General features: G+C 56.5%; 1 protein-coding gene across 5 annotated transcripts in view; it reads left to right on the plus strand.

Annotated features, from left to right (window-relative positions):
- The window catches only part of Osbpl2 (oxysterol binding protein like 2), a 34,673-nt gene extending 12,753 nt beyond the window's left edge, over window positions 1–21,920 (plus strand). For 4 of the 5 annotated variants that reach the window (XM_078052111.1, XM_078052112.1, XM_078052110.1 and 1 more), the window contains 11 exons: window positions 1,563–1,638; window positions 5,010–5,144; window positions 5,647–5,744; window positions 9,278–9,460; window positions 10,963–11,070; window positions 11,563–11,652; window positions 13,956–14,079; window positions 16,321–16,458; window positions 18,544–18,667; window positions 19,249–19,339; window positions 20,802–21,920. In XM_078052111.1, coding sequence (XP_077908237.1) covers window positions 1,563–1,638; window positions 5,010–5,144; window positions 5,647–5,744; window positions 9,278–9,460; window positions 10,963–11,070; window positions 11,563–11,652; window positions 13,956–14,079; window positions 16,321–16,458; window positions 18,544–18,667; window positions 19,249–19,339; window positions 20,802–20,904 — 1,270 coding nt within the window. In that variant the 3' untranslated portion in view covers window positions 20,905–21,920. The remainder of the gene's footprint in view (window positions 1–1,562; window positions 1,639–5,009; window positions 5,145–5,646; window positions 5,745–9,277; window positions 9,461–10,962; window positions 11,071–11,562; window positions 11,653–13,955; window positions 14,080–16,320; window positions 16,459–18,543; window positions 18,668–19,248; window positions 19,340–20,801) is intronic. The other variant, XM_078052113.1, reaches the window with a different exon arrangement.
- Window positions 21,921–25,628: the final 3,708 nt, after the last annotated feature.

Genomic DNA, 25,628 nt, shown 5'->3' on the forward strand with positions numbered 1-25,628 from the left:
GGGCTCCACACTCAGGGTCCTTTTTTGTGGTTTTGGGTCCATCTAGCCCTGCCCTTGCCCGACAGGTGTCCACTCTGCTCCTGGCTTAGGCCCTCCCCTCCCCTGCACGTCTCAATTCCCGTTCTTCATCCCCATCTCACAAGGGCTCCTGTCCCTGGGCATGCTCTGACCCGTGCAGCATGTGCCACTCCTGTGGGGCCCTCACTGCGTGCCATGCCGTGCCGCGGCTGCCGGTCATGAGCTCAGAGGGGCGATGAGGGGCCAGCTTCCAGCGGCCTGGCCACCGTGCCCAGTCGGCCTTGGTTTCCATTTCCTTTTTGCCTCACAGTTGCTCCCCCTTCTTCCTCTTTTTTTTTTTAATATTTATTTTTTAGATGTAGTTGGACAAGATACCTTTATTTATTTGTTTGTTTATTTATTTACTTAAAAATTTTTTAGATGTCCATGAGCCTTTATTTTGTTTATTTGTTTATATGCGGTGCTGGGAATCCAACCCAGGGCCTCACACTGCTAGGCAAGTGCTCTACCGCTGAGCCAGACCCCAGCCCTGTTTTATTTATGAGTATGTGGTGCTGAGGAACCGGGGCCTCACGCAAGCCAGACGAGCGCTCTACCGCTGAGCCACTCCCCAACCCATTCCTTTCTTCCTCTTGCCACTTGAAATAAGCAGTGTGCCCTAAAAGAGCTGCCCAGTGTGCCTTCCCCGGGCCACCGTGGGCGAGGACTGGGTCCTGGAGACCAGAGGACAACAGTGTTTGACCAGTGGTCCCTTCCAGTGGAGTCCTTGCCTGAGGGCTGGGGCCCCTGTTGGGATTCCTCTGCTCCTTCAGAGCAGCCACCGTGAAATGGGAACTTCACGAAAGAATGCTGGGGTGGCCCCTTGGGGCTGAGGGTGGTGGCAGGGTCCCCAGGTGTGCTCCCTGGCACCTCTTTGTGCCCGTACTGTGCGGCACCCTGCCTGAGGCATGCGGCTACCCAACATTCAAAGGCAGTTCCCACAGGTGGAGACGGGCGCATCAGCTCGCATCCTGAGAGGGCCACCCGTAAGCAAGAGCTGGGTTAAAGACAGGGGTGCAGGTGTGACAGCTGGCCCATCTGGCTGGGGGACATTGGGAGGCAGGCACCTTGGCGGTTGCTGAAGGCGGGGACGCGGCTGGCTTCTGGAGAGGTTTCCTCACTGTCTTCCACGCCCAGTGGCCTCACTTCTGTTCCTTGTCCTGCAGCCACCTCTTGAGGATGGGCTGGGGACCCTGAGTGGGCAGCAGAGCTGCCAACCGGGTCCCTAGTTGTCACTCGCCCCCTGCCTTGAGAAGGAAGCCATAGCCTGCCACTGCAGGGTCAGGGTCAGGACTCTAAAGGTGACATAGCCACCCTCCGGAGGCCTCCAGACAGCAAGGCAGGAACCTCCCTGGGGCTGGGGCAGCAGCCGGGACCCTGCCCTGGGTCTGCCAGAAGACGAGGCTCACATCAGGTCTGAAGGTGCAGGGTGGCCGTGGAGCAGCTGTCCTGGGGAAGGGCCCTCCCAGGAGTAACCAGTGCCATCTGCCATTTGCTTCTCACAGGACGGCACTGCCTGCCCCCATGTTCACCAGAAGTGACTTCAGCGTGTGGAGCATACTGAAGAAGTGCATCGGCCTGGTGAGCCTGGGTTGGAGCAGGAAGCCTGGGCGTGTGGGTCCCTGTGGGGCAGGGCAGAGGCTGCTGTGGGCTCTTCCCGTCACAGAGGAGGTTCTTCCCGGTGGCAGGCAGCCTTTGTCAGGGTCTCAGGGTTTGTAACAGGAAAACTGAAAACTGGTGGGACGGTCAGAGCGTCCATATGCTGTGGACTTTGCTGTGTCCTTGGCTGCCTGTCGGAGTCTGGCGCGTCCTGGGGCTCTGGCCTGCCCTGCGTTGGCAGCGCCTGCGATGGGAGCCTGGGGCTGAGGCCACAGGCGCACACTTCCTCAGCTCCCGTGCACTCGGTTCCTGAGACACGTCAGTTTCTTTCACTGTTGTCCATTTTAGTCCTTTTCCAGAGGAAGCTTCATCTTTGTACTCAGGTTTTCACTTGGAAGTGATGTGAGGCTCATAGAAAGTTACAGGATGGTGCAGGGCACCCTCCCATCCCTGGCAGCCCCTGGCGCTGGCTCGGAGTGCAGCTGCTGTGCGGTGATGAGATCGAGGGCTCTGGTGGTGAAGCTCTGCCAGACTGCCCGCTCCGCGGGCTTCCAGCTTTTTATGAGGTCCCACTTCTGGACCCTCTCTGGGATCCCTGGTAGCATTTGGCCATCACAGCTCCTTTGTGCCCTTCACTACAGAATGAATGACTTTGACGCCTTGCAGGCTACTGGCCCACTGTTTGGCAGAGTGTTCCTCAATTTAGGTTTGGCTGGCATTTTCCTGTGATGAGACTGAGGTTCTGCACTTTCTGCAGGAACACACAGAGGCCAGGGGCCCTCAGTCCCTTGTCTGAGGCTGTGCGTTGTCCACTCCTCTTACTGGGGATGTTAACCTTGAACACTTGATCCTAGTGTCTACTGCACAATTGCTGCGAGGGTATCTGGTTCTCCCCTGGGTGATCATGCCCTGAGGGAATCAGATAGGTTCATTTGTTTCATTTTAATGTTTAGAGATTGCTTTTCTGCATTTAATTTAGTTTTAAAATATGGGTCCAAAGTCAGATATACTTAATGAGATATACAAAGTAGTCTGTTTTGTGTTGTCAGTAACATAATATCGCAGACTAGAAAAGTTATAAAGAAAAGAGGTCTATTTGCTCAGACTTCTGAAGTTTCAAGGTTGAGGGCGTCTGGTGATGGAATCCCAAGGCCGTGCAGGCATCACATGGTGGAAGACAGAGTGTGCACACACACACTTGTGTGTATATGTGAATGAGCATTTGTACCCCTTGTGGTCTCTCTTCCTGGGTTGGGTTTGGTTTTTTTTTTTTTTTTTGGTTCTGTGGGTGGAACCCAGCAGTGCTCTGCCACTGAGCCACGCCCTGGTTCTTTTTATTTTCAATTTTGAGAAGGCCTCCCTAAGGTGCTGAGGCTAGCCTGGAACTTGTAACCCTTTATCTCAGTCTCCAAGTTGCCGGAATGATAGGTGTGGCCACCTTGCCCAGCCCCTGTTCCTACATGGCTGCCCAGATTTAGTCAGGGGGCTCCACCCCAGCACCGTGCCCAGAGACACCATAGTGACACACGTGACAGTCCCCACATCACATGAAGCCTAGGGGACTCTGACCACATTCCTGCAGGTAGGCTGGCCCTGCCCACAAGGTGCCCCATGCTGCACACCCCGGTGGGCCCAGACCCCCAGCGGCTTCACATGCCCCAGGCCCCCACATGCCCCAGTCCCCCACCTCTGCCCCTTGGCAGGCAGACAAGGCCTTTCTCTAGCTTCCTGGTGGTGATGGAAGAGAGACAGCACCTCTGCCCTGGGCCCTCACCTCTGCCCTCACTCAGCAGAAGGCCCTACCAGGTGTCTAGTGCCTGCCTCGTGCCCCACAAGGAATATGGCTCTGCTCTTGAATACCTGGCACTTTTGGTCTTCAGTTGATCGAGCAGGTCTCGGTGACTGGCCCTGAACATGGGTCTGCTGAGACACTGGACAGATTCCCAGGAATGGGGTTGCTGGCTACAGGACACTGCCTGTAGGATTTTGCTGGATACCACCTGATTATGACCCCGCCCTCCACCTGAGCAAGACCAGCCTTCTCCTGCCTAGGCCCTCTGCCCTTCTCCTGTCACCGTCAGCCTCCCTGGCCTGCACCTTGGGGTCTGGCTGGGGCGGGTTCTGAGGTGTGTAGCAGGGACGTGAGCCTGGCCGGGTGCAGACCTTCAGTGTTTCCTCCCCTTTCCGTCCTCCCCCTTCTCACCTGCTCTCTCAGATCTCTTCCACTTGCTCCTAAGGGGGTGAGTACAGCATCGCAAGCTGCTATTCTTCCTGCCTTCGTGTGCAGGCAGCTCCCTCGTGTGGTCTCAGCTAACCTGTGTGCCAGAGTGGCCTCTGCCATAACTCCAGCCCAACCCTCCTGAGTGTCCCCAAGTTCCCAGTGTTTACGAGTGTCCACAGCCTGAGGAGCATCCTCGCTGTCCTGGCTCTGTCCAGACATCCTGTCTGTCCCTGCCCTGTGTGCTTAGGCTTGGCCTGCAGGGTCTTCCTGGACCAGGCTGCAAACAGAGCCCTGCCCTTTACCAGGATGTCACTTGACAGGCCTGTCTTGGTGGCACTGTGCCAAGCACGATGCCTGCCCCAGGTGTTCTGAGCACTTGGGCCACTTGTGAACCACAGCCCATCCTTGTCCCTGGAACCTCTGCAGGCCTCAGCCTGTCCCTGCTCTGGCCAACTCAGACCCTGGTTGTCCCCTGAGGAGCCTGTCCTGCTGTGTGCAGGTGTGTCCTGAAAGCCCTCACTGTCAGCATCTCCTTCCTAGAATCCTGGCTCATGTGTGGCCCCTGTGGGCACCCTGTCCCCCCAGCATTCCTAGCCTCACTTCTGCATGGGCTGTCCGGGAGCACGAGGGACACCTGGCCACCTCTGAAAGGTGTGGGTGGACCACACTGTGGAAGGGCCTGGCAGGCAGCAAGGCCTTTCTCCAGCCTCCTGGTGCTGATGGAAGCTAGGGGGTGATTCTTTTTCTGAGACAGGGTCTCATTTCTGAGCTGCTTGTTCGGGTCTTGACCTCCCAGGCTCAGGCAGTCCTCCATCTCAGCCTAGCGAGTACACCAGCAGGAGTGATCTTTGATGATGTGGGAAGCTCAGCACTGGCGCCATTCATCTGGAAGTAGAGGCGGGAGGGACCATGGAGGGCAGCAGTCTGGGAGCAGCTCTGCCATCACCACTGTGGTGTGGGATGGGAGCGGGTCTGTGGGCCTGGGGAGTGGAGGGGATTTAGGGCCACTGCATAGGAAGACCTCCAAGTGTTGCAATAGGTTCCACCTGGGGTCTGATGGAAGCCAAGGCTCACGGCACAGGTGGCAAGTCATGCAGGAAGCTAACCGTGCAGTCTTCCCTAACCCTTGCAGGAGCTGTCCAAGATCACAATGCCAATAGCCTTCAACGAGCCCCTGAGTTTCCTCCAGCGGATCACGGAGTACATGGAGCACGTGTACCTTATTCACAAGGCCGCCCTCCAGCCCCAGCCCCTAGAGAGGATGCAGGTGGGCAGTTGTGTATGGTGGGCACCACAGCAGTCTTGGTGCACATGACACCGTGGAGTCAGAGTCCTGGGCGTCCACGGGTGGGAGGTCCATGGAGGCCATGGCATTTGTTCTATAGCGTGTCTCCAGTGGCCCTTTGGTCCTGAGAGCTTCCTGGTGCCACCTTCATGGGTCCTTATAGCACCACTGCCCTATGTGTGCACGTGTGTGTCTGTGCACCTGTGTTTTGTGTGTGTGCATGGGCACAGGTGTGTGTGCTTGAGCGCTTGCAGGTACATCATGTGAGAGGCAGACTGTGCCAGTGTCTGCAGGGAGCCCAGCTGTGGGGGTGGAGAGCAGCACGGTCCTTGACGTGACTTTGAGGAAGTGAGGGGTGATAATGGCACTTCCCTGGAAGTTTTGTAACCGTGAAGAGTGTTTCTAGCAGAAGGTGAGCAGCCGCAGGCTGAAAGAGTCCTGCCCTCCAGCTGAGTCTCTCTGACCTGCCATGTGTTGTCCGCAGTGTGTGGCTGCCTTTGCCGTCTCGGCCGTGGCTTCCCAGTGGGAGAGGACCGGCAAGCCATTCAACCCTCTCCTGGGAGAGACATATGAATTGGTCAGGTAAGAGGGGGCTGAAGAGGCTGGGGTCATGGCTCAGTGGTAGAGTGCTTGCCCAGCCTGTGTGAGGCACTGGGTTCGATTCTCAGCACCACATATAAGTAAATTAAATAAAGGTCCAATGACAACTAAAAAAATATATTAAAAAAAGTGTGTGGGGGGGGACTGTCGTGAATACTCAAGTTGGGCTCTTGGGTGACAGGCGAGCCTGGTTCTCTCCAGCATTGGTGTCTGGGCTCATGAGGAGCTGTTGGAGGGTTTGGGATGCTATGGGCAAGCTGTTTCACACCCAGAGTGCTATGGTGGCAAGGCAAGGCCCTGCCCTAGTGAGGCAAGACCAGGGCGAACCAGAGGGTCGTGTGCGGCGGGTTGTAGAAGAGCCTGTGCTACCTGGTCCTGATGTGCGTGCTTGTGGAGAAGCGTGGATGAGTGCTAGCTTTCAACCTTGGTAAAACCAGGTACTAATGAGCAAACCAGGCCATTTTACAGCAGCACTTTGGGGACACTGTTAGAAGAGAGAAAAATCCAAGCCAGACACAGTGGCACAAACATGTAATTCGGTGACTCGGGAGGCTGAGGCAGGAGGACCACAAGTTCGAAGGCAGCCTGGACCACGTAGTAAGATACTGTCTCAAAACAAAAGGAAAGGGCTGGGGTGTAGTTCGTGGGTACTGCACCCCGGTTCAATCCCACGACTCAGGGGAGAAAGAGAGAGAGGTGAATCCAAAAAGAAGGGTAACTGCGGAGGCGCTGTTCACGATGCAGCCCCCACTGACCACCACCGGCCACACGGGCCCTGGAGTGGCTGGGCATCCTGGCCAGGAGGGGTGCAGATAAGGCCTCGTCTGCGTGGGCTGAAACTCCTGCCTGGGGAGCTCCTTCTAGGCAGAGTCCCTGCCCTCCTGGGACCCTCCAGGTCGTGCTCCCTTTCACTCTTGCCCTTGTGCCTAGTGCAGACCAAGACTGGGCACAGGTCCTGGACTCCAGCCCAGAGGCTGGCTGGCCGGGCAGCTCTCCACACTGTGCAGCCTCGGGCTATGAGAAACCGTCCTATGCCCTGTGAGAATGCCCACTCTGGGGCACTACCCAGGTGCGAGGCCGTGCCAGAGCACTGTGCCCTCAGCCCAGCTGAGACGTGGGGCTGTTTGTGTGTCCAGGGACCTTCTTAGTCTGCTGCCTTCAGGCACTGTGGGTGAGCGGGTGAGTGCCTGCCGGATGCTGAGGGGGAGGCTGAAAGAGGGAAGGGAGACTGACCTCTTTTCTGAGTTTGGTGCGCTTAGCAAGTGAGACTACCCTGGTGGGGAGGACGTGGAGGACGGGGTGTCAGTCAGGCCGTTCCTGCCACGAGCATTGTAGCCGTTGGCCGCAGGGTGCCAGGCTGCGAGCAGGTGGTGCTGCCCAGAGCCCCAGTGCTAGTGGGGAGCCCCTGTGTCCTGCTTTAGTTCTCTTTCCCATGGAAAGCGGAACCTGCTAAGGCAGTTAGCCTCCTATTTGGGGTGTGAGTTAATTGATGACCCTTTGGGATATTTTATTAAGTCTGTTTTTTAACTATAAGAGCATACTCTTCCTAGAAAATGTGCAACTTTGAAAAAAAGTAGAAAATGTAAGTCAGATATAACTCCGTGAAAAACCATTGCTGAAACCATTTTGGTAGGTTTCCTTTTGTTTGTGAAGAGCTTTGCTCAGGCTGGGGCCAGTTGCCTGTCTGTGCCAGCACTGGCCTCGACCATCTGGGGGGCCGGCCGGCTGTCAACCCAGGCCCTCCTGAGCGTCTGCTGAGATGCAGCAGCTATGGTTGGGAAGGCGTGTCGGAGCCAGTGGTTGAGGCTCCGCTCTGCTCCCACCCCATTCAGGAGGGTTCAGCTTCGGCCTTCCCCTTGCTCTGCTGCTGTGGGGACTATCGGAAGTTTGTGGGGGTTTTTTGGTTTGTTTGTTTGTTTTTAATATTCTTTTAGTTGTAGATAGACGCAATATCTTTATTTAGGTATGTATTTTTATGTGGTGCTGAGGATGACACCCAGCGTCTCACACGTGCCAGGCGAGCGCTCCACACTGAGCCCCAGCCCAGCCCCCGCCCCAGGAGCTTGTGGCTTGATCAGCTGTTGGCCAGTACTGAGTGCTGGAGCTGCTGCTGTCCAGGCCACACTGCCTCCAAGAGAGCGGAGGTGGTCAGAGAGCATGGTGATGCAGAGGCCTGCAGGGAGAGGCAGGATCGTCCCCCAGAGGCTGTCCAGTTCCTAGCAAGAGGGGCTGCAGGGAGGAGGGAAGGGCCACCCGCCAGGTGCACGTATGGCATCTTTCCGTCTTGAAGTCATGGAGAGCAACTCCCTTTCTAGATCCTCCTGAGCAGCCACGGCTAGTCACTGGGCCTGCAAGCCCCCAGTCACGTGCTCAGGGCTGTGTTCCAGATGCTGGCGGTGTGGTCGCTGGAGTCATTAAAATGCCTTGGGCAGGGGAGCCAGAGTAGGGAAGAGGTTGTGGACATGGAAAGAAGCTCTGGGTGAGAAGAACAGGGACAGGCGAGATGCAGCACACGGGGTCCAGCCTTCTGGGTGCCGTCTGGGTGGAGCCGGAGTTTCACAGCCTGAAAGCACCAGCTCTTCCAGGTCCCAGCACACGTGCCCCACTGGGCAGCGTCTCCCCCACGCCTCTGCTGGCCGAGCAGGCCGAGCAGCCCCACTCAGCATCAGTGCAGACCCCGTCCTGCACCCGTGCTCACATCCCGCAGATCCCTCAGTGAGGCTAAAAATACACCTTCTTTTCTTAGACAAGTATTCATCTTGTAAATTACAGACTTTGGTAGGCAACCTTTTAAAACCTAATTTTTCACCTTTCCTTCCTCTGTAATGATTGGGAATTCTGATTCCAGATAACTTAGTAATTATGTGGTTTAGCTTTTATAATTTTTAATGACTACAACTGTAGGTGTATCCACAGTTCCGGAACAATTAAACACTGACATTTTTATTGAATAAGAGAGTCTGCTCAAAGCCCTGCTTCCTGGCCAAGAACATTTTGGGGTGCAAGACATTTCATCACTGAAGTTCCAGGAACTTCATAACAAGACCGGGCAGGATGCCCCTCCGGGGCCACAGTCAGCCCTGGCTCTGCTGCAGTGGGGTCTGCAGGGAGGAAGCGAGTATTCTGGACCATGCTGGCCTGCAGTGGGAGCAGCTGGGAGGCGCAGGCGTCCCCTGGGGACGAGCAGCAGGCGGGTGGCAGGCCTCCAACCAGCGCTTGCTCTGCAAACTGGCCAGGTGTGCTCAGGAGTGACACTCCGTGGCTGACTGGCAAACTGTGCCTTCTGAGAAACACCTGTTTTGTGTTTCTGCTGCCTGTCACACACAGCCTGGGGGCTCCTAGTGCCCAGCACCTCCGCCAGACCAGACTGGAGGTAGCAGGGCTGGACCTGCTGGGAGTGGGATTGCAGGGCTCTGAGCCTGACAGGCGAGCTGTCCTTCCGTTGGGTTTGTTGTCACTAATGTGACTCTTTCCCTCTCTCTTCCTTTCCTTCCTCTCCTTATTTCTGAACCCAGGGAAGATTTAGGGTTCAGATTTATATCTGAACAAGTCAGTCACCACCCTCCCATCAGCGCTTTCTATTCAGAAGGCCTCAGCCAGGACTTCGTGTTCCATGGCTCCATCTACCCGAAGCTGAAGTTCTGGGGCAAGAGTGTGGAGGCGGAGCCCCGGGGGACCATCACCCTGGAGCTTCTCAAGTGAGTAACAGGAGCAGACAGCTGCTTCGCACTGGGACTTCCTTCCAGGGAGGTCCTTTCCCAGGATGGGCAGCCTGCCCACGGGAGATGCTTCAGCAGTGTTTGTCGGGACTGTGCTGTGTCCCAGGACGATGGAGTCCACTGCCCTTTTCCACACCAGTGTGCTTCTCTCACTCCTTGTCTTGGTCCTCTCGTCCAGCCTGGCAGCCTGGACCAGCACAGCTCCTTACCTCACCTGTAGCACCCACCAGGCTGCACCTGAGCCAGCCTGGCCAGCGCCTGCTCCCAAATTGGCAGGGACTTTGTTCCTGGTCAGGAACTCCTCCCAGGGCTGCCTAGGCATGGCGCTGGCCTATCAGGGGGTCCTGGGGAGAGAGCAGCCATGAAAGGCCCCTGTAGCCCCAGCCCCCGTGTGCCATGCGTCTCAACATAGACTGCGGCAGCCACTGCCTGTACGCATAGGGGCGAGTGTGGCGGTGAGGACTGGTGGAGGGCCTGAGAGGTCTCCTGCCTCCATCTGGAAAAGACCCAGGAAAGGCCCTCCCTGGAAGGAAGTCACAGCGCAAAGCAGCTGCCCTCCTCTAGTCCAGCGCCCACCAGGGTGCCAGAGGGCAGCAAGCCTCCAGCTCACCCTGGAGCTCGAGGCCCACTGAAGACAGGCCCTCCTTGGCGGCCAGTCCTCTGAGATGGTCTTGCTGACGGCAGCTGCTCCAAGCACGCGCCCAGTGCAGTTCCTGCCATTGGCCCACCTAGCTGCTTTCCATATCATGCACTGAGGACCTGGAGGGGACTGACACCCACTGCCGCCCCCAGAATGTGGCCACCAGGCCCTGCAGGCAGTCCCTGTTGTAAATTTCGGCTGCCAGAGCTGCTTCATGTGTTGTTTTCTTTTGGGGGTGAGGTGCACAGAATTGAAAAGTGGCAGGCCCTTTGGGTCAGTGCGTTCAGGTCCCCCAGGAAATTCCGGGGGCTCTGTGCAGGTGTGGTGCACTGTCCTGCCCTGAGCTGGTCTGGCCCCGTCAGCTCTTTGTTGCTGCTCTGTGCTGCAGCCGTCAGCCACATCACACGTGGGGGTCTCTCCTGGGAAGGGCTGCTTGGGAGGAGGAAGAGTCAAAGGGAAGGAGTGGACAGCATGCCCGCTCCCTGTGTCCCTGCCTGGCTGGGTGCACCTCCCGCAGGCCGGGGCTCCTCAGGACTGCATTACCATGGTGTGTCTGTGAAATGGTTTTCTGTTGACAACTTCACAGGAAAGCCATTTCTCTTGTCTCAGTCTTCTTTTATTGCTTATTAACTTGTCTTGACATTTAAGTAGAAAGCTTTGTTGATGCTACAAAGGAAAGAAGAAATAAATTCCACCAGGACACTGAGCTTACGGGCTGCACTGCAGAGACTTCAAAGCCCTGGGCGGCTCTTGGCAGGCTTGGCGTCACGCTCTGGATGTCTGGTCTGGCGTTCAGGTCACACAGGCCCGTGCATCGCTGATGCTCTCTTCTGTGTTTCAGACATGGTGAAGCCTATACCTGGACCAATCCCACCTGCTGTGTGCACAATGTCATCATCGGGAAGCTGTGGATAGAGCAGTACGGGACAGTGGAGATCCTGAACCACAGGTGACGCCCAGGCCCTGCCCAGCCACCTTCCGTCAGTCATCTTAAGGGGCCCCTGCCCTGGCTGGCTGGGTTGGTCCCGGCCAGTGCTGAGGTCAGGGCGAGTGTGCCACATTGGTTGAGTGGTTCATTTATTTGAAATTTTAAACTGAAGAATGGTGTCATTATTGGGAAAAACAAGTGACCACCTGGCATCACCCAGTATCCAGGCTGTAATACCTTATGCTGGGAACTCATGACTCATTGTTTTTTTAAGTATGAGATATAATTTCTAATCATAAAATTCACTAAGTTGAAATGAGCACTTAAGTGACATTTTAGTAGATTTACTAGATCACACAGTCTTCACCCCAAAGTTGAGGTATCTCTTTCTGTGCCTGGGACTCTTGTGGCACTGATCGTCCTCCCGGCCCGGCCTCCAGCCCTGCTGTGTCGCAGGCTGGCCTTTCAGGACTTCCCACGTCGTGAACACCTGCCCGTGCTTGTTTCCCACAGGACCGGCGACAAGTGTGTGCTGAACTTCAGGCCATGCGGACTGTTTGGGAAGGAGCTTCACAGAGTGGAAGGGCACATTCAAGACAAAAAGTAGGTCTGGGGGCTGGGATGCAGCTCGTTGGTGGAGCGCTTGCCTCACACGCACAGGCCCTGGGCTTAGTCCAGCTCCTAGAAAAAACAGTGAGCCTGCGAGGCTGGCGCTGTGACGTGAGTGGGCGCCAGTGGCCGCACGCGCCCCACCCAGGCGCCTGTCACAGCAGACGCTTTGTTCAGGAAGAGAAAATAAAGACAGTTTTTTTTAGTTGTCCATGGACCTTTATTTCATTTATTTATTCATATGCGATGCTGAAACTCAAACCCAGTGCCTCCCGAGTGCCAGGCAGGTGCTCCACCACTGAGCCCCACCCAGCCCATATCAAGACCATCTTGGGAGCAGCTTCTGGTGACTGGAGAGTGGAGCCCATTCCCTTCCAGAAGGAAAAATATCCAGTTGGCCTGAGAAATGAGAGCTTTTTCTCAGGAGAGAAGTGCAGTTTTGCGAGCCGAGCTGCGGTTCAGACTTTGACCCAGTGTCCCTTCCCTGCTGCAGCTGTGCCAGGCCCCAGGCGGATGGGTGGTAGCCTGTGTGGTGCTGTTGGCAAGGCCTGGTTCATTCCACTCTACACCAGGGACTTCGACAAGTTTTTGCAAGCAGACAAATGGTTGGTGGTGTTATGACAGATTTTTCATGATTTTTTAACCCACTCTGTGTTAATTTCTTTAGGTGTTGGATTTCAAATTTATCAGTTTGTTTTTTATTTTTTTTAGCAAGGAATTAGGGCCATATAATGTCAAGAGATTACTTCTAGCTCCTAAACTCTAGTTTCCAACTTAAAACAGTAGTTTTGCTCCACCTTCTCCGAGTACCAGAATTTACCTGTTTCACCTGCCTGTAAAATGCCGTCACACTTGAGACGGACAGTGTTTCCCCTGGCGCATGGCAGGACCCAGCACGTGGACTTTAGAGGACAGCGGCCCCGCGGGGCGGATCTTAGTGGCCAGCACTGCGGGCAGTCTCCTGTGGAGGTGCCTGAGGCTGCTGTGTCTGTGGGGCTGTGGGCTGCCAGGCTGGGGCTGGCACCTGTGGTGCTGAGCGAGTACAGTGGGCCTGGCCCCAGGCTTTCCATCTGTGGGCTGGCTTCCTGTGGCTGTGGTGAAATACTTGAGGAAACCACTTGAACAGGAGACGATTTGGCTACTGATTTCACGTTTTGTTTTGTTTTTTTAATATTTATTTTTTAGTATTTGGCAGACATAACATCTTTGTTTGTATGTGGTGCTGAGGATCGAACCCGGGCCGCACGCATGCCAGGCGAGCGCGCTACCGCTTGAGCCACATCCCCAGCCCTGATTTCACGTTAGTCCATGGTTGCTTGACCCAGTTGCTTCTGGGCCTGTGGTGGAAGGGCCCAGCAGAGAAAAGCTGGTGGCCAGGAGGTGGGAGAGGGGAGAGGAGACAGACACACCCTTCAAGGACATGCCCCCAGTGACCTGCTTCCTCACCTCTGATAGTCTCCACACTGGCCAACAGCCCATGAAACCATGACGTCATTGGTGGGTTAATCCCTTGATGGGGTGAGTGCCCTCATGATCCAGTGACCTCCTAAAGGCCCTACCTCTGCACTGGGGACCAAGCCTTTGACACATGAGCTTTTTGGAGACCTTTAGGATCCAAATCAGAAAGCCATCCTAAACCTGAGGACAATTCCTCTAGAGATGGGAAGCTGTCTGAGGCTGGCTCTGCAGGTGCCCCTGAGACAGGCCTGCTCCACTAGGGATGGACTCAGCACAGCCAGCACATGCTCCTCCCAGGCAGAGGAAGGGTCCAGCATCCGAGAGCCCCCAGGGTTGTCATGAGGTGAGACTGACGGGCAGTGGCCACGGAAGAAGCAAGTGCTGTTGGTGTGGTCAGTGGAAGGTCCACAGGCATGCGAATGTCCAGTGTGTTTGGAAAATGACTCTAGGGCCCGGGAATGTGGCTCAGCGGTAGAGCACTTATCTGACGTGTGTGAGGTCCTAGGTTCCATCCCCACAGCAAAAAGAAAGAGACAGGTACCTACAGCTCTGCCCTTGGAGAAGTGTGCGTCTGCCGCCTCCTACAGCCTGAGGCCCCTTTAGCCTTCTGTGGCTTCCCCTCTTTTCTGCTTTGGTGCATCAGGGTTAGGAGGAGTCCTTCTCAAGTGACATGAGCGGTGTCCTAAAAGTCCGTCTTCGTCTTTGCATTTATACCCAGTGGTGTCCCCCAGTTTAGAGCACATGCCAGAAGGGGACGTTCCCCACGGGCAAAGGCAGGGAGCTGTGCTCGCAGAGTGGCTGCTGGCTGCCCTGACCAAGCTCCCACCCCTTTGCTACAGCAAAAAGAAGCTCTTCATGATCTACGGCAAGTGGACCGAGTGCTTGTGGGGCATCGACCCCAGTTCCTATGAGTCCTTCAAGAAGCAGGAGAGGAGAGGGGACCACCACAGGAAGGCCAGGCTGGTGAGTGGCTCTCTGGGAAGACTCTGGGCGGGTGGAGCCTGTGGCAAGGGCCGTGCTGTTCCTTGGAGCTCTGGGGTCAGCCTCGCCCTCTGCTTGCCTGGGGGGTTGTGGTGCCTTCCTGGCCGCAGCCAGGAGAGACAGTGTGTGGCATCTGTTGAGATGCTTGTCTGTCTGGGCTCTGGGCAGTGGGGTCTCCTGTGTCCTGTGGTGTCACGGCTGCTCTCCTAAACCATGGCTTGCAGTTGCCCCCCTGGCTGGAGCAGCCCTGGAACCTCATGCAAGCCCGTGTCTTTGGGAGCTCTGGGTTTGGGGTCCTGCTCAAGTACATCCCCTAGGCCTGTGTGAAAAGCCAAATGAGCCACGTGTCTGCTTCTCCCATCCTGGGAACCAGGTGATCTGTTCAGCAGTCATAGTATTGCCAAGGATTTCCCAGAGCTTGTGAATTCAGTGATATTAAGACAGGTTACTCCTGAGCTTCAAACCAGACCTGAGGGGCTGGGGCTGGGGCTGGGGCTCAGCGGTAGAGCGCTCACCTAGCATGTGCGAGGCGCTGGGTTTATCTCTGCAGGGCCAGCCACACTGGGCTCAGCACCACATAGAAATAAATAAATAAAATAAAGGTGTTGTGTCCAGCTGAAACAACAACAAAAAATAAATGCTAAAAAAAAAAAAAAAACAGACATATAGTACAGAAGGGATGGTGTGTTTCCTAGATGTGAACCCATGTGCCCAACTCAAGATCTTCAGTATTTATTTCACAAAAATGTTGACCCTCCTCAGCCCCTTCCAGGAGTCCGAGTGTTTTCATGTTATGATATTCATGCATGGTGCTACACATCTTTTCTAATAACTCTCCTTCTTTCTTTTTTTTTAATATCTCCTGAATTCTTTTTTTAATATTTATTTTTTAGTAATAGGTGCACACAATATCTTTATTTTATATTTATGTGGTGCTGAGGATCGAACCCAGTGCCTCACGCATGTTAGGCAAGCACTCTACCTCTGAGCCACAATCCCAGCTCCCCTAATAACTCTCTTGTATTTAAAAAAAAAAAAAAAGAAAGAAAAGAAAATTTCACATAGGTTTGGGCTGAGCACGGTGGTGCACATCTGTAGTCCTAGCAACTTGTGAAGCTGAAACAGGATTGCAAGTTCCAGGCCAGCCTCAGCAACTGAGACCCAGTCTCCGAAAAAGGGCTGGGATGTAGCGTGGTGTAGAGCACCCTGGTTCAGCCGGCTGTAGACTGGGAGTGGGAAGTCTCCTTGGTGGGGTCATGGGGTGCTTTCACCAGCTTTGCACAGCTCTGAGTGACCTGGAATGGGAGTCTCCCGAGTGCTGACCACTGGGTGTAAGTGGGTCCACAGCTGCATCCAGTGACCACTGTCCTCTCCACCTAGGACCCACGGGCTCTGAAGACAGCGTAGCAGTGTCTCTCCCAAGGAGGGATGGGCCCTGGGGCTCAACCTCGAGCTGCCCAGCCACCATGAGCTCAGCCTTGGGGAAGCTTCCTGCCGGAGGGCAGCAGCAGCACCTAGGGAAGCCCTGGCCCTGGTGTGGCAAGTCCCCTGCTAGGCAGGTGGCCCCCACAGGGTCTAGCTCCCACGCAGAGGAGGGCACAGCACACCTGCTGCCACCCTGCCTGTCTTCTCTGCAGGAGGAGGAAAAGCCCAGTGTGCTGGCCCTGCAGAGAGCAGGAGCCCGAGTCCTCTTCATAAGCTGGAGGGTGGGCGGTGTCACCAACTAGGGAGACAATTTGACTTAAAAATATAGGGGCTGGGGTAGCTCAGCCGTAGAGCACTTGCCTCGCACATGTGAGGCACTGGGTTTGATCCTCAGCACCACATAAAAATAAGTAAACAAAATAAAGGTATTGTGTCCATTTACAACTAAAAAAAAATTAAATCATTTATATATATATATATATATATATATATATTTTTTTTTTTTTTAAACTGGAAATTGAATCCAGGGGTGCTGTATCATTGAGCTACACCTCCAACCCTGTTTTCATTTTATTTTGAAATAGGGTCTTGCTGAGTTGCTGGGGCTGGTCTCAAACTTGTGATCCTCCTGCCTCAGCCTCCCTAGTAGTTGGGATTATAGACATGCATCATGATGCCCAGCTTGATTTTCTTCTTAGTTAAAAAAGAAAAGAAAAAAATTGACCCTTGTTTTTCCTGGGGGCTTGGGAACAGGTCTCAAGTGTCTGGGAGGCTCTTCTGAGGGGTCCTGTGTTGCAGGACGTCGGACCTGAGATCGCCAGCGAGGTGGCTGGGGACGCAGCTGATGACGTGCCCATGGCCCAGGAGACCGTGTCAGTCATTCCCGGCAGCAGGCTGCTCTGGAGGGTCAACAGCCGGCCCCCCAACTCAGCCCAGGTCTGTGCCTTGTGCCTTGTGCCTTGCAGCCTCCTCTAGGTCCAGCCTGCCCACTGCCTAGTCAGCTGCTGCCTCATCCTCCCCTGCCCAGCGTCCGTGCCTTCCTGCCTGGAGCTTCAGCTGGCTGTCCCTGGGTCAGGGAGCCCCATCATACCACTGCACCATTTCCACAGCTGGCCTTCTCAGCGGCCACCCTAGCAGGTGCCCATGATGCAGCCAAGGGCCTCCCCACTGCAGAGCTCCCGAGAGACCTGGTATCTGGCGGCCTGGCAGCGCTGCGTCTTCCCAACAGCTCACAGTGCGGAGGCTCCGGCTGCCCAGGCCAGTTCCTCCACCAAGCAGATGCTCCACCTACCCTCTGAGGTCCGCAGTGACTGCCTTTCTTCAAAAAGGGACTCCAGGGCTAGGGCTGGGGCTCAGTGGTACAGAGCTTGCTGAGCAAGTGTGAGGCCCTGGGTCCCATCCTCAGCACCACATAAAAGTAAACGAATAAAACAAAGGTATTGTGTCCACCTACAGCTAAGAGAAAAAGGGGGCTCCCGGGCTGGGGATAGAGCTCAGTTGGTAGAGTGCTGGCCTCACATGCACAAGGCCCTGGGTTCTGTCCCTAGCACCCCCCCACACACACATACACACGGAGGGCAGGGATCCAAGCTTCTCTGTAGAGTCTGTTTTGCTGACCCGTCTTTGAGACAGAGTCTCGCTGTGTTGCTTAGGCTAGCCTTGAATCCCTGGGTGTAGGGACCTCTGCCCCAGCTCCTGGCAGCTACAGTGCAGGTGTGCACCACCAGGTGTAGTCCCTCACCTGTGCAGATGCTCAGGGCACTGTGGCGTTTACCCTTGAAAACCTCACTTAGGATTTATTCCGTAATAAACCATACTGCTACATATAACAAGCCAAAAAACACATAGCACACTATGTTACTTCATATCTATTATAAATTATATAGGCATGAAGTCTGTGTGCTATTTAGCGACTTCTGTGGGGGTATTGTGGCCTGCACACGTAACAGGGTGTGTAAAATAAGAAAAGGGAGACCGGGGCCGTAGCCTGGTGGCAGGGTGCTGGCAGAGCAGCGCAGGCCCCCAGTGCAATCTCCAGCTCTGTAGAGAGGATGGGGAGCACGGCCCCTCTCCACAGCCACAGCTGCTGGGCTGGGCGGGATGGCCAGCTCAGCAGCACTGTTTTCAGTGATGTTTTAGAGAAATAGTTTGTTTCAGAGGGAAATTCTTTAAGAATAATAATTGGTGCACCTGTAATCTCAGCAACTTGGGAGGCTGAGGCAGGAGGATCACAAGTTCCAGGCCAGCCTCTTTTTTTGTTTGTTTGGTATTGTGGATCGAACCAGGGCCTCATGCATGCAAAGCAGGCACTCTACCACTGAGCTATATCCCCAGCCCCAAGAACAACACTCACTCCCTCATCCTTTGTTCAGTAGTGCTGGTCGGGTGCTTCCTGCCTGCCAATGGGCTCAGGGTTCTGGGAGAAGACTTAAGAAGAACAGTCTGGTGGCGGGCAGTGGACACTTGGCTGGGAACCACATGGCCCATTAGAAGTACCAGGGAAACAGGGCACAGCAGAGAGGCTGCAGGAGGGAGGCAGAGGGGATGGCCAGGAGCAGAGTGTGCAAGAGGGCCACAGGCCCGGGGCCCGTATGGGCAGGATGCAGGGGATTCTGACCACCCTAGCTTTTGCTGAGTGACGTGGGCACCCTGGGAGTTGTTTCAGAGGGGATTCGCATTCCTGTGGCCCTCGAGCCATTTGCTGGATGTGACAGGAAGAGAAGAGGAGGCCAGGAGGGAACCAGGATCCAACCCGGAGGGGCGAGTGCAGGGGTGCAGTGCGTGCAGTGGACGGCAGTCTGGCCTCTGCTGAGCAGAGCTTGCGGTTGTCGACACACCGTTGTCCATGCTGGGAGTCAGCCTGCGGCCCTGGGCATGGGTGGTCACAGGGTGGCGGGCCTCGGAGTGCGGGCTGGCAGGACATTTAGAGAGCGGGTGCTGTGTGGCTGCTGGCAGCGGGTCCAGAGTGCCTGTGGCTCTGACCAACTGTGGCGCTGACTGCGTGCCGCCGCGCTCCCACAGATGTACAACTTCACCAGCTTCACTGTGAGCCTCAACGAGCTGGAGTCCGGCATGGAGAAGACCCTGCCACCCACAGATTGCCGCCTGCGCCCCGACATCCGCGGCATGGAGAACGGCAACATGGGTATGTGCTGGCTGGGCTCACAGTGCTGGTGTGGGTGGATGCGGGGTGGTCTGAGTTCATTCCATGTCCACGCAGGCCACCCGCATGGTCCGTCTGTGCTCTTCCCTCAGCTGAGCCTTGACGGGGAGCCCCCAAGCGGCCCCTGCCACCCCCTCGCTGTGCCAGGCAGGCCTCAGGTTTCCACCTGACCCCACACTTGCTCCCTGCCCCCCAGTGCAGGCCGGGTGACAGCAGGACTCCCAGGGGGACACCTGTCCAGCAGGCGCCTGGGCTTTGCTGTCATCCTGGTGCTTCAGCAGAGAACCCACCCCATAAGGGTGCTGCAGGGGCCACTTCCATCCCTGTCTAGAGCAGGCAGCCATGCCCTGGGCTCAGGATGTGCACGCTTTGTGGGGGCTGATGGCCGCCAGCACCTGCTCTCCTGCTTGGGCGGCTCTGTGTTCCGTTCCCCACACACTGTAACAGGCGGGTGGAGGCAGCCACCTGGGAGGGGTCCTCCCAAGGCCGGGCAGAAGTTTCTGGCATCTTCAGGAAGGTTTGAGCCAGCGTAACCCTTAGCCAGATCCGTTTGCTTGGACTAGATCTGGCCAGCCAGGAGAAGGAGCGGCTGGAAGAGAAGCAGAGGGAGGCCCGCAAGGAGCGTGCCAAAGAAGAGGCCGAGTGGCGGACCAGGTGAGGGGGCCGGAGGAGGGCCCGCACACTCCTAGGGCCCTCGGCCCTGTACACCTGGTGGTGAGCTGTAGTGATTCCATGGCGCATAAAGGCAGTGACCCCACCCCCCTGACTGTGCTGGTCTCGACACGTAGGTGACGGCCTGAGCCGCTGGGTGGCACACCAACCTGTAGTCACCCACTGGGGCAGGCTGTGCACGAAGGCCAGGTCACCTGGCTGACCTGCTTCATAGCCTCACACAGCACTCTTGTCAAATGTGGCCAATTTAAGGATAAAACGTAGCTCAAAGTCGGCCACTCACTGAAGCAAAAGGGTCCGTGAGGGTTGGTGACGCTCTACATTGGCACCCATGGCAAGGCTGGCAGAGGCCACGCCCCACTGTGGCCTGCAGCTCAGCTCCAGACCAAAGCCCAGGTCCTTCGGAGAGCTGTGGACATGAGGCACGCAGCCTGCCGTGGCCCCTCTGCTGTGCCGACTGGGTGGAGCCCAGGGATCTTTTGCACAGGGTACAGAGAGCTGTCACCTTGCTTCCCCCTGTGGTGGTCCTGGCATGAATGGGGCCTGTCCCCTGAGGACTCAGGTGCATGGTGACTGAGCACAGGGAGACTAAGCACAGTGCGTGTGGAAGTCTCAGTCCTTGCAGACACCCTTGGACCTGGGAGCAGGTACTTCTCACCAGGCTTCTTGTTTTCTGGGACAGGGGCTCCCTGGGTGGCCAGCCTCCACCTCCCTAGGACCTTGGCCACAGGCGCCACCACTGGGTGCCATTCTTTTTTCCTTTCTTTTCAGTATGGAGGCCTGGGAGTTCTACTACTGAGCTGTATCCCTAGACCTTAATTTTTAAAATTTTAAGGCAGGGTTTCCCTAAGTTGCTGAGCCTGGCCTGGAACTTGCATCTTCCTGCCTCAGGCCTCTGGTAGCAGGGATGACAGGTGTGGCCACTGAGCCCACAGGCTCCATTCCTTGTTTTCAAGGCCCCTTAACAATGAGGTTGGGGTTTTTGAAGCCCATTCTTGATGCTGAGGCATCCAATTTAGTTTACTGTCTTTATTTTTGAATTTGCCTTGCTCCAGGAAAGAACAGTTGAACGTAGCCCTCCTTTCTTGTTTTTAAGAATATAAAAACCTTTGTTGTGAGAATAATGGTGACTTTGTCCTTGGAACACAGCACCCTGTATTCCGTGAGCTCCCTCAGAGCTCGCCCTGCCCCGCGTGGCAGACACGCTAGCCCAAGGCCAGGGCGCTGTGCCTGCGGAGCACCACCTCTCTGCTCCAGGGCCACTCTCTGGGGATGGCCTGCTGGGGGGGGCTTTAAGTGAGGTAGATCCTGGTGGTTTTGTTGGGGAACGAGGGTGACATGGGGAACTCAGTGGCAGGTGCTTTCCTGAGCCGCAGTCCCCTGGGCTGCTGTCGGGGGCAGAGGTGGTGGCCGGGCCCTGCAACCACCCCTCTGTGCTCCACAGGTGGTTCCGCCCGGGCGACAACCCCCACACGGGCACTCCCGACTGGCTCTACGCAGGGGACTACTTCGAGCGGAACTTCTCGGACTGCCCCGACATCTACTGAGGGCCTGGAGGACCAGCACAGAGGCCTGCACGCCGGACCCCGAGTGGCGCTCTGGTATTGCCCCGGCAGAGCCCAGCTTCTCTGGCCAAGGTGGTGGAGGTGACCTCATCCCTGACCAAGGATCTGACCCACTTGGCTGTGGCAGTTCCTCACAGAGCGCCACCCGGGGCCTCAGAAGGAAACCCTGCCTTCCCATCGGGGACCGAGTGAGGCTGGCTGGGCTTGCCACACTCGCTCGGTCACAGCATCGGTAGCTAAGGGGGGTGGTGTGCTCCTCTGAAAAGAGGGACAGGTGGATCTTGAAAGCAACCAGGAGGCCGGGGACTGCCATCAGGATCACAGCAAGGGGAGTGGAGGCTCCCCGCGTGGCCAGGCCAGTGACATGAAAGCTGTCAGAGTCTGTATTTTTTACCAATCTTGAGAAACGTAAAGATTAATTTTAAAATATTTAAGTTAAAGCTACTTGAATGGTGTTTTGCTGAAAAGCAGAAATGCGCTCCTCTCCCCATTTGGACCGTCCCAACGAGCCTCTGAGCCGAGGCGGCCAGGGGTGCTGCTGTGAGGGTGAGCTCCTCTGGCCACAGTGCTCCCGAGGCCCGACGGGCACCGTGCCCTCACCCACACCTCTGAGGGCTCGTTCCTCGCCACCTCCCCGTGCCCACAGCAGTCTCGTGTCCCCGTGTTCCCAGCATGCATGTTGCAGTGTAAGTGAGTCGCATTGGGTTGTGCCTGAGGGTTAGAGGCAGGACCTGCTTTCCTGTGTCATTAAAGTCCTTTAACCACAGCAGGTGTGTCCATCTCCACATCCCTCTGTCAGGGACAGTTCCTTCATGTGGAAGTGTCGGCACCATGGGTCACAAGGAGCTCTTTGCTGTGTGTGCACACGCCCCTGCACGGTACACACCTGGCCATGCATGAGTGCAGGTCACCGAGTCAGGCCCTCTGAGCAGAGGTGGCGCCCTCGTGTGCCCAGGCTTCAGAGACACCTTTACTATTAAAACTCTTTTAAAAGCCAACGCAGGTTTGGAAGCTTGGTTTGTAGCTCTGGAAACTGGGAGTGAGGGTGTTGTGTCCTCCCCATCATCCTCTGGGGCCTTGTGCACACAAGGCCACGCTCCAGCCTTGGGCCCCATCTGTAGAGCACCCCTTCAGAGCCCAGCAGAGATACTTGGTGACTTTAGGTGCATCCAGGGCACAGTGGCCTTGACCACATTCCAGGAGAGGAGTCCAGATTGCTGGGTGCCTAGAACAGGGCACTCTGGGTGCCTCTGGTGGAGGCTGCTTGCTTTTCCAGGCCATGGTCATGCCTGGGCTCAGAAAGCCAAGAAGGTGGAAGGGTACTGCTCTGAGGCATGTTTGGATGACTGCTGTGAGAAGCCCCGCGGTATCTTACCAGGGCTCCATCTCTTTCTTCCTGAGAGAACACTGCAGCCGGCTGCGTCTCCCAACCCCTCCAAGGCCAGCTCTTGGCACTGCAGGGCCTCCTCAGCCACACAGACAACCCCACTCCCAGTCCCTCTGAGCACGTGCCTAAGTCAAAAGCCAGAGGGGAAGGGTAGGAAGGCAATAGGAAAGATAGGTGTGAACCGGGCATGGAGTCCCTGCCTGTCACCCCAGTGGCTCCGAGGCTGAGCAGGAGTTCCCCCCCAGCCTGGGCAACTTAGACCCTGTCTCAAAATTTAAAGAAAAATTAAAAAGGGCTAGGGATGTAGCTCAGTGGCAGAGCACCCCTGGGTCCAACCCCTAGGACTGCCCAAAACAAGACAGAGACAACTGTGTGCCAAGGCAATCAGTCATCGGTGGCACCTTCAAAACCACCATGCACACCCGTGGAATGCCCCTGTCTGGTCTCGTGCTCCTCAGGACGTAGGAGATGTTTCTGGTCCCCCTCTGCCTGGGAGTGCAGACTTACGCAGCTGGCACCCTGAAAGCAGCTGGTGTCTCAGGCCCTGGGGGAAAGGGGACAGACTCCCCCTGCAGCCCTCAAGGCCTGAGGTGCTCCTGACCGAAAAGGCGGAATTCAGTGACGAGTGCACAGGCTTAGGCACATGGAGATCTGTTTTTGTTTTTGTGATGCTGGGAATTGAACCCAGGGGTGCTTTACCACAGACCTATACCCCTAGGGTCTCGCTAAGTTGGCCTCCAACTTGCAACCCTCCTGCCTCAGCCTCCCAGGTAGGTGGGTTTCCAGGCACATGCCCCCGCCTGACAGGAGAGATCTTTAACGGACGGGTGGCGTCTGAGGTGTCAGCCACACTACCTCCACTCTGGCACGTCTCCAGGTGGAGTTGGGAGCAGGTGGCCCGAGCACCTGCATCCTCCTGCCAGGTGTCCTCTGGTCATGAGAAGGCTCAGAGGAGCAGGCCCGGTCCCTGGTGGCACCCAGCATCTGGCCTCTTTAGGTTGCCACCAGGACCGGCCCCTCCAGAATGCTGCTGTTCCCTAGAGGGAGCGTAAGCGCTTCTGCCACCAGCATCAGCAAGATCTGGCCGCTGCCGGACACAGTGCTCTGGAAGCCACCCGGCAGGCCTGTGTGCTCCCACAGCTCTCCACATGGAGCGGGAGCCAGCCGGGCCTGGAGGGCACTCCACGGTCTCCCCACCGTGTTCTGTCGGGCCGTATCCACAGCTCCTGGTAGGCTCTGCAAGCCAGCTGAGATCTCCGAGAGGGACGCTGCATTTGAGTACTCTCTTGGTGGGACACTGGGGGACAGCCGTCCTGCCCAGGCACTGCTCTCAGGACAGCTCTCCTGGCAGACGCTCGGGAAGGCAGGACACCCAGGCTGTTAAGTGCTCAGCGTCCTCGTCACTGCTGTGCATGGCTGGCCCCCACCAACACCTCGTCCTGCCCACGGGGTAGGAAAATGTCAGGCAGAGGGGACGTGGCAAAAAGGATTGTCTTTAAGGTCTTCAGTAGCTGCCGGCCCCCACGTTGGCGGGGTCGGTGGCGCCGTCGATACCCACCTGTGTTAACAGGCTCCGTCATTCTTGGTGTGTTTTTTGAGGACTTTGGGCAGATCCGTGAATATAAATGTCAGCTTCCAGTCCTGAAATGTTAGCTTCTAGTCTGAAAATGGGCCGCAGCTGACATTTACTTGACGGGAACCGCGTCTCACCGTCTCTGCGCCCTGGCCTTTCTGAAGGGGGCTACAGATGGCTACCAGCAAGTCCTCATGCCCGAGTCAGGTGTTTGGACCACGTGCTCCTTGGGAGCGTCAGCAGGTGGATTGTCTCTCAAAGCTGCTTGTCGTGGGGGGTGGGGGCACTCGCCACTCCTGATGGGCGACGAAGGGTCCAGGCTCTGGGGGGCAACAGCCTTGATTGTGCCTCTGGGGCCCAGAGGCTGCTGCTAGCTATGTGGACGCCTGGAACGTGGATCCACTGGCTGCAGAGTTCTGCTGCCTGGATCTGCTCCAGGAGGTGAGCCAAGTGGGGCAGCTGTCCACTGGTGGCCGGGCTCTGGAGACTTTGCTCTCAGGACACACTTGCTGTGTCTTGCTGTCCTCGCAGAGCATGTCACTGCCCTCACCAGGCCATTAGGGTTTCATGCCCCAGCTGCCCCCAGTCTGACCTGTGGCGAGCCCCATGGGGGCCCTTGGTCACAGGCCTTGCCAGCCCTGGCCCCCCAGGATGGCTTTGGTCCCAGGGGTTCTTCCCTGCCACAGTCCAGCTGCGGGATGGCACATCTGGCTTGCTGTGAGCATATGGGCTGGCAGGGTGTCCTGCCATGCCTCACGCACCTTGATGCATATGTGGGGAGTTTTGCACTTGGGGCAGTCGTGGAAAAGGTCACCTCAAGCATTTGTGTGCAGGTGTTAGTGTAGACCCCTGTTTTCATTTCTCTGGGGAAATACCTAGGCGGCACGAGCTGGGACACGTGGGCCTTGGATGTTTCACCACGAACAGCACAGCACTGCCACCGTGTCAGAGGTACACAGGAGGCAGCAGTCACAGCCAGTCACAGATGGCCTCAGGGAAGGACTCCACACACCTGGCTGAGGCCACATTGAGACCCAGCACCCCAGCGCTGACAGGAAGTGGAGGGTGGCTCTCAGCTGAGCCAGCAAGGGTGCAGCGTGTCCTGCAGCTTTGGAAGATCCCAGCCAGCTCCTTAGGAAACCGGACATGCTCCTGCCACAGAATCCAGGCTGGTGTCACCCACAAACATGTGATGCCTGTGCAGAGGTGCTCACAGGGCTTCATGATCATTGCAAAAGCTCAGAGCAACCAGGACACCCTCAGCAGGAGACCCAGATGCTGGGGTGCTAGTCCGTGCTGAGAGACGCACCTCCAAGCCATGAGCAACATGGGGGAAGCCATACGCATGTCTTTGGGAGAAGCCAGCAAGAAAGGCCACACTGTCTGATTCCAACTATGCGGCATTCCAGAAAAGACACAACCACGGAAACCTGGGGCACTGGGCACAGCGGCCACTCCTGTCATCCCAGGGACCGAGAGGCGAGCTAGGAGGAGGCACGTCCTAGGCCAGCCTGGGCAACCTAGCGAGGCCCTGGCTGGTAATAAGAATGGCCGAGGATGTAGCTCAGCTTGCCTAGTGCACCTGAGGCCCGGTTCAACCCCTAGTACCACCAATACGTGAAAAGTACGAGAGTGCGTGCTCAGGGGAGGGACTGAGGAGGCGGTGGACTCGGTGCGAGACTTAGCTGTGGGAGCATGCTGTTATAAAGTGTCAGAACCCCTGGAACGTGCAAGCTGCCAGGCTTC

The sequence above is a fragment of the Ictidomys tridecemlineatus genome, chromosome 5 (genome assembly GCF_052094955.1).
Source record: "Ictidomys tridecemlineatus isolate mIctTri1 chromosome 5, mIctTri1.hap1, whole genome shotgun sequence".
Taxonomy (NCBI): domain Eukaryota; kingdom Metazoa; phylum Chordata; class Mammalia; order Rodentia; family Sciuridae; genus Ictidomys; species Ictidomys tridecemlineatus.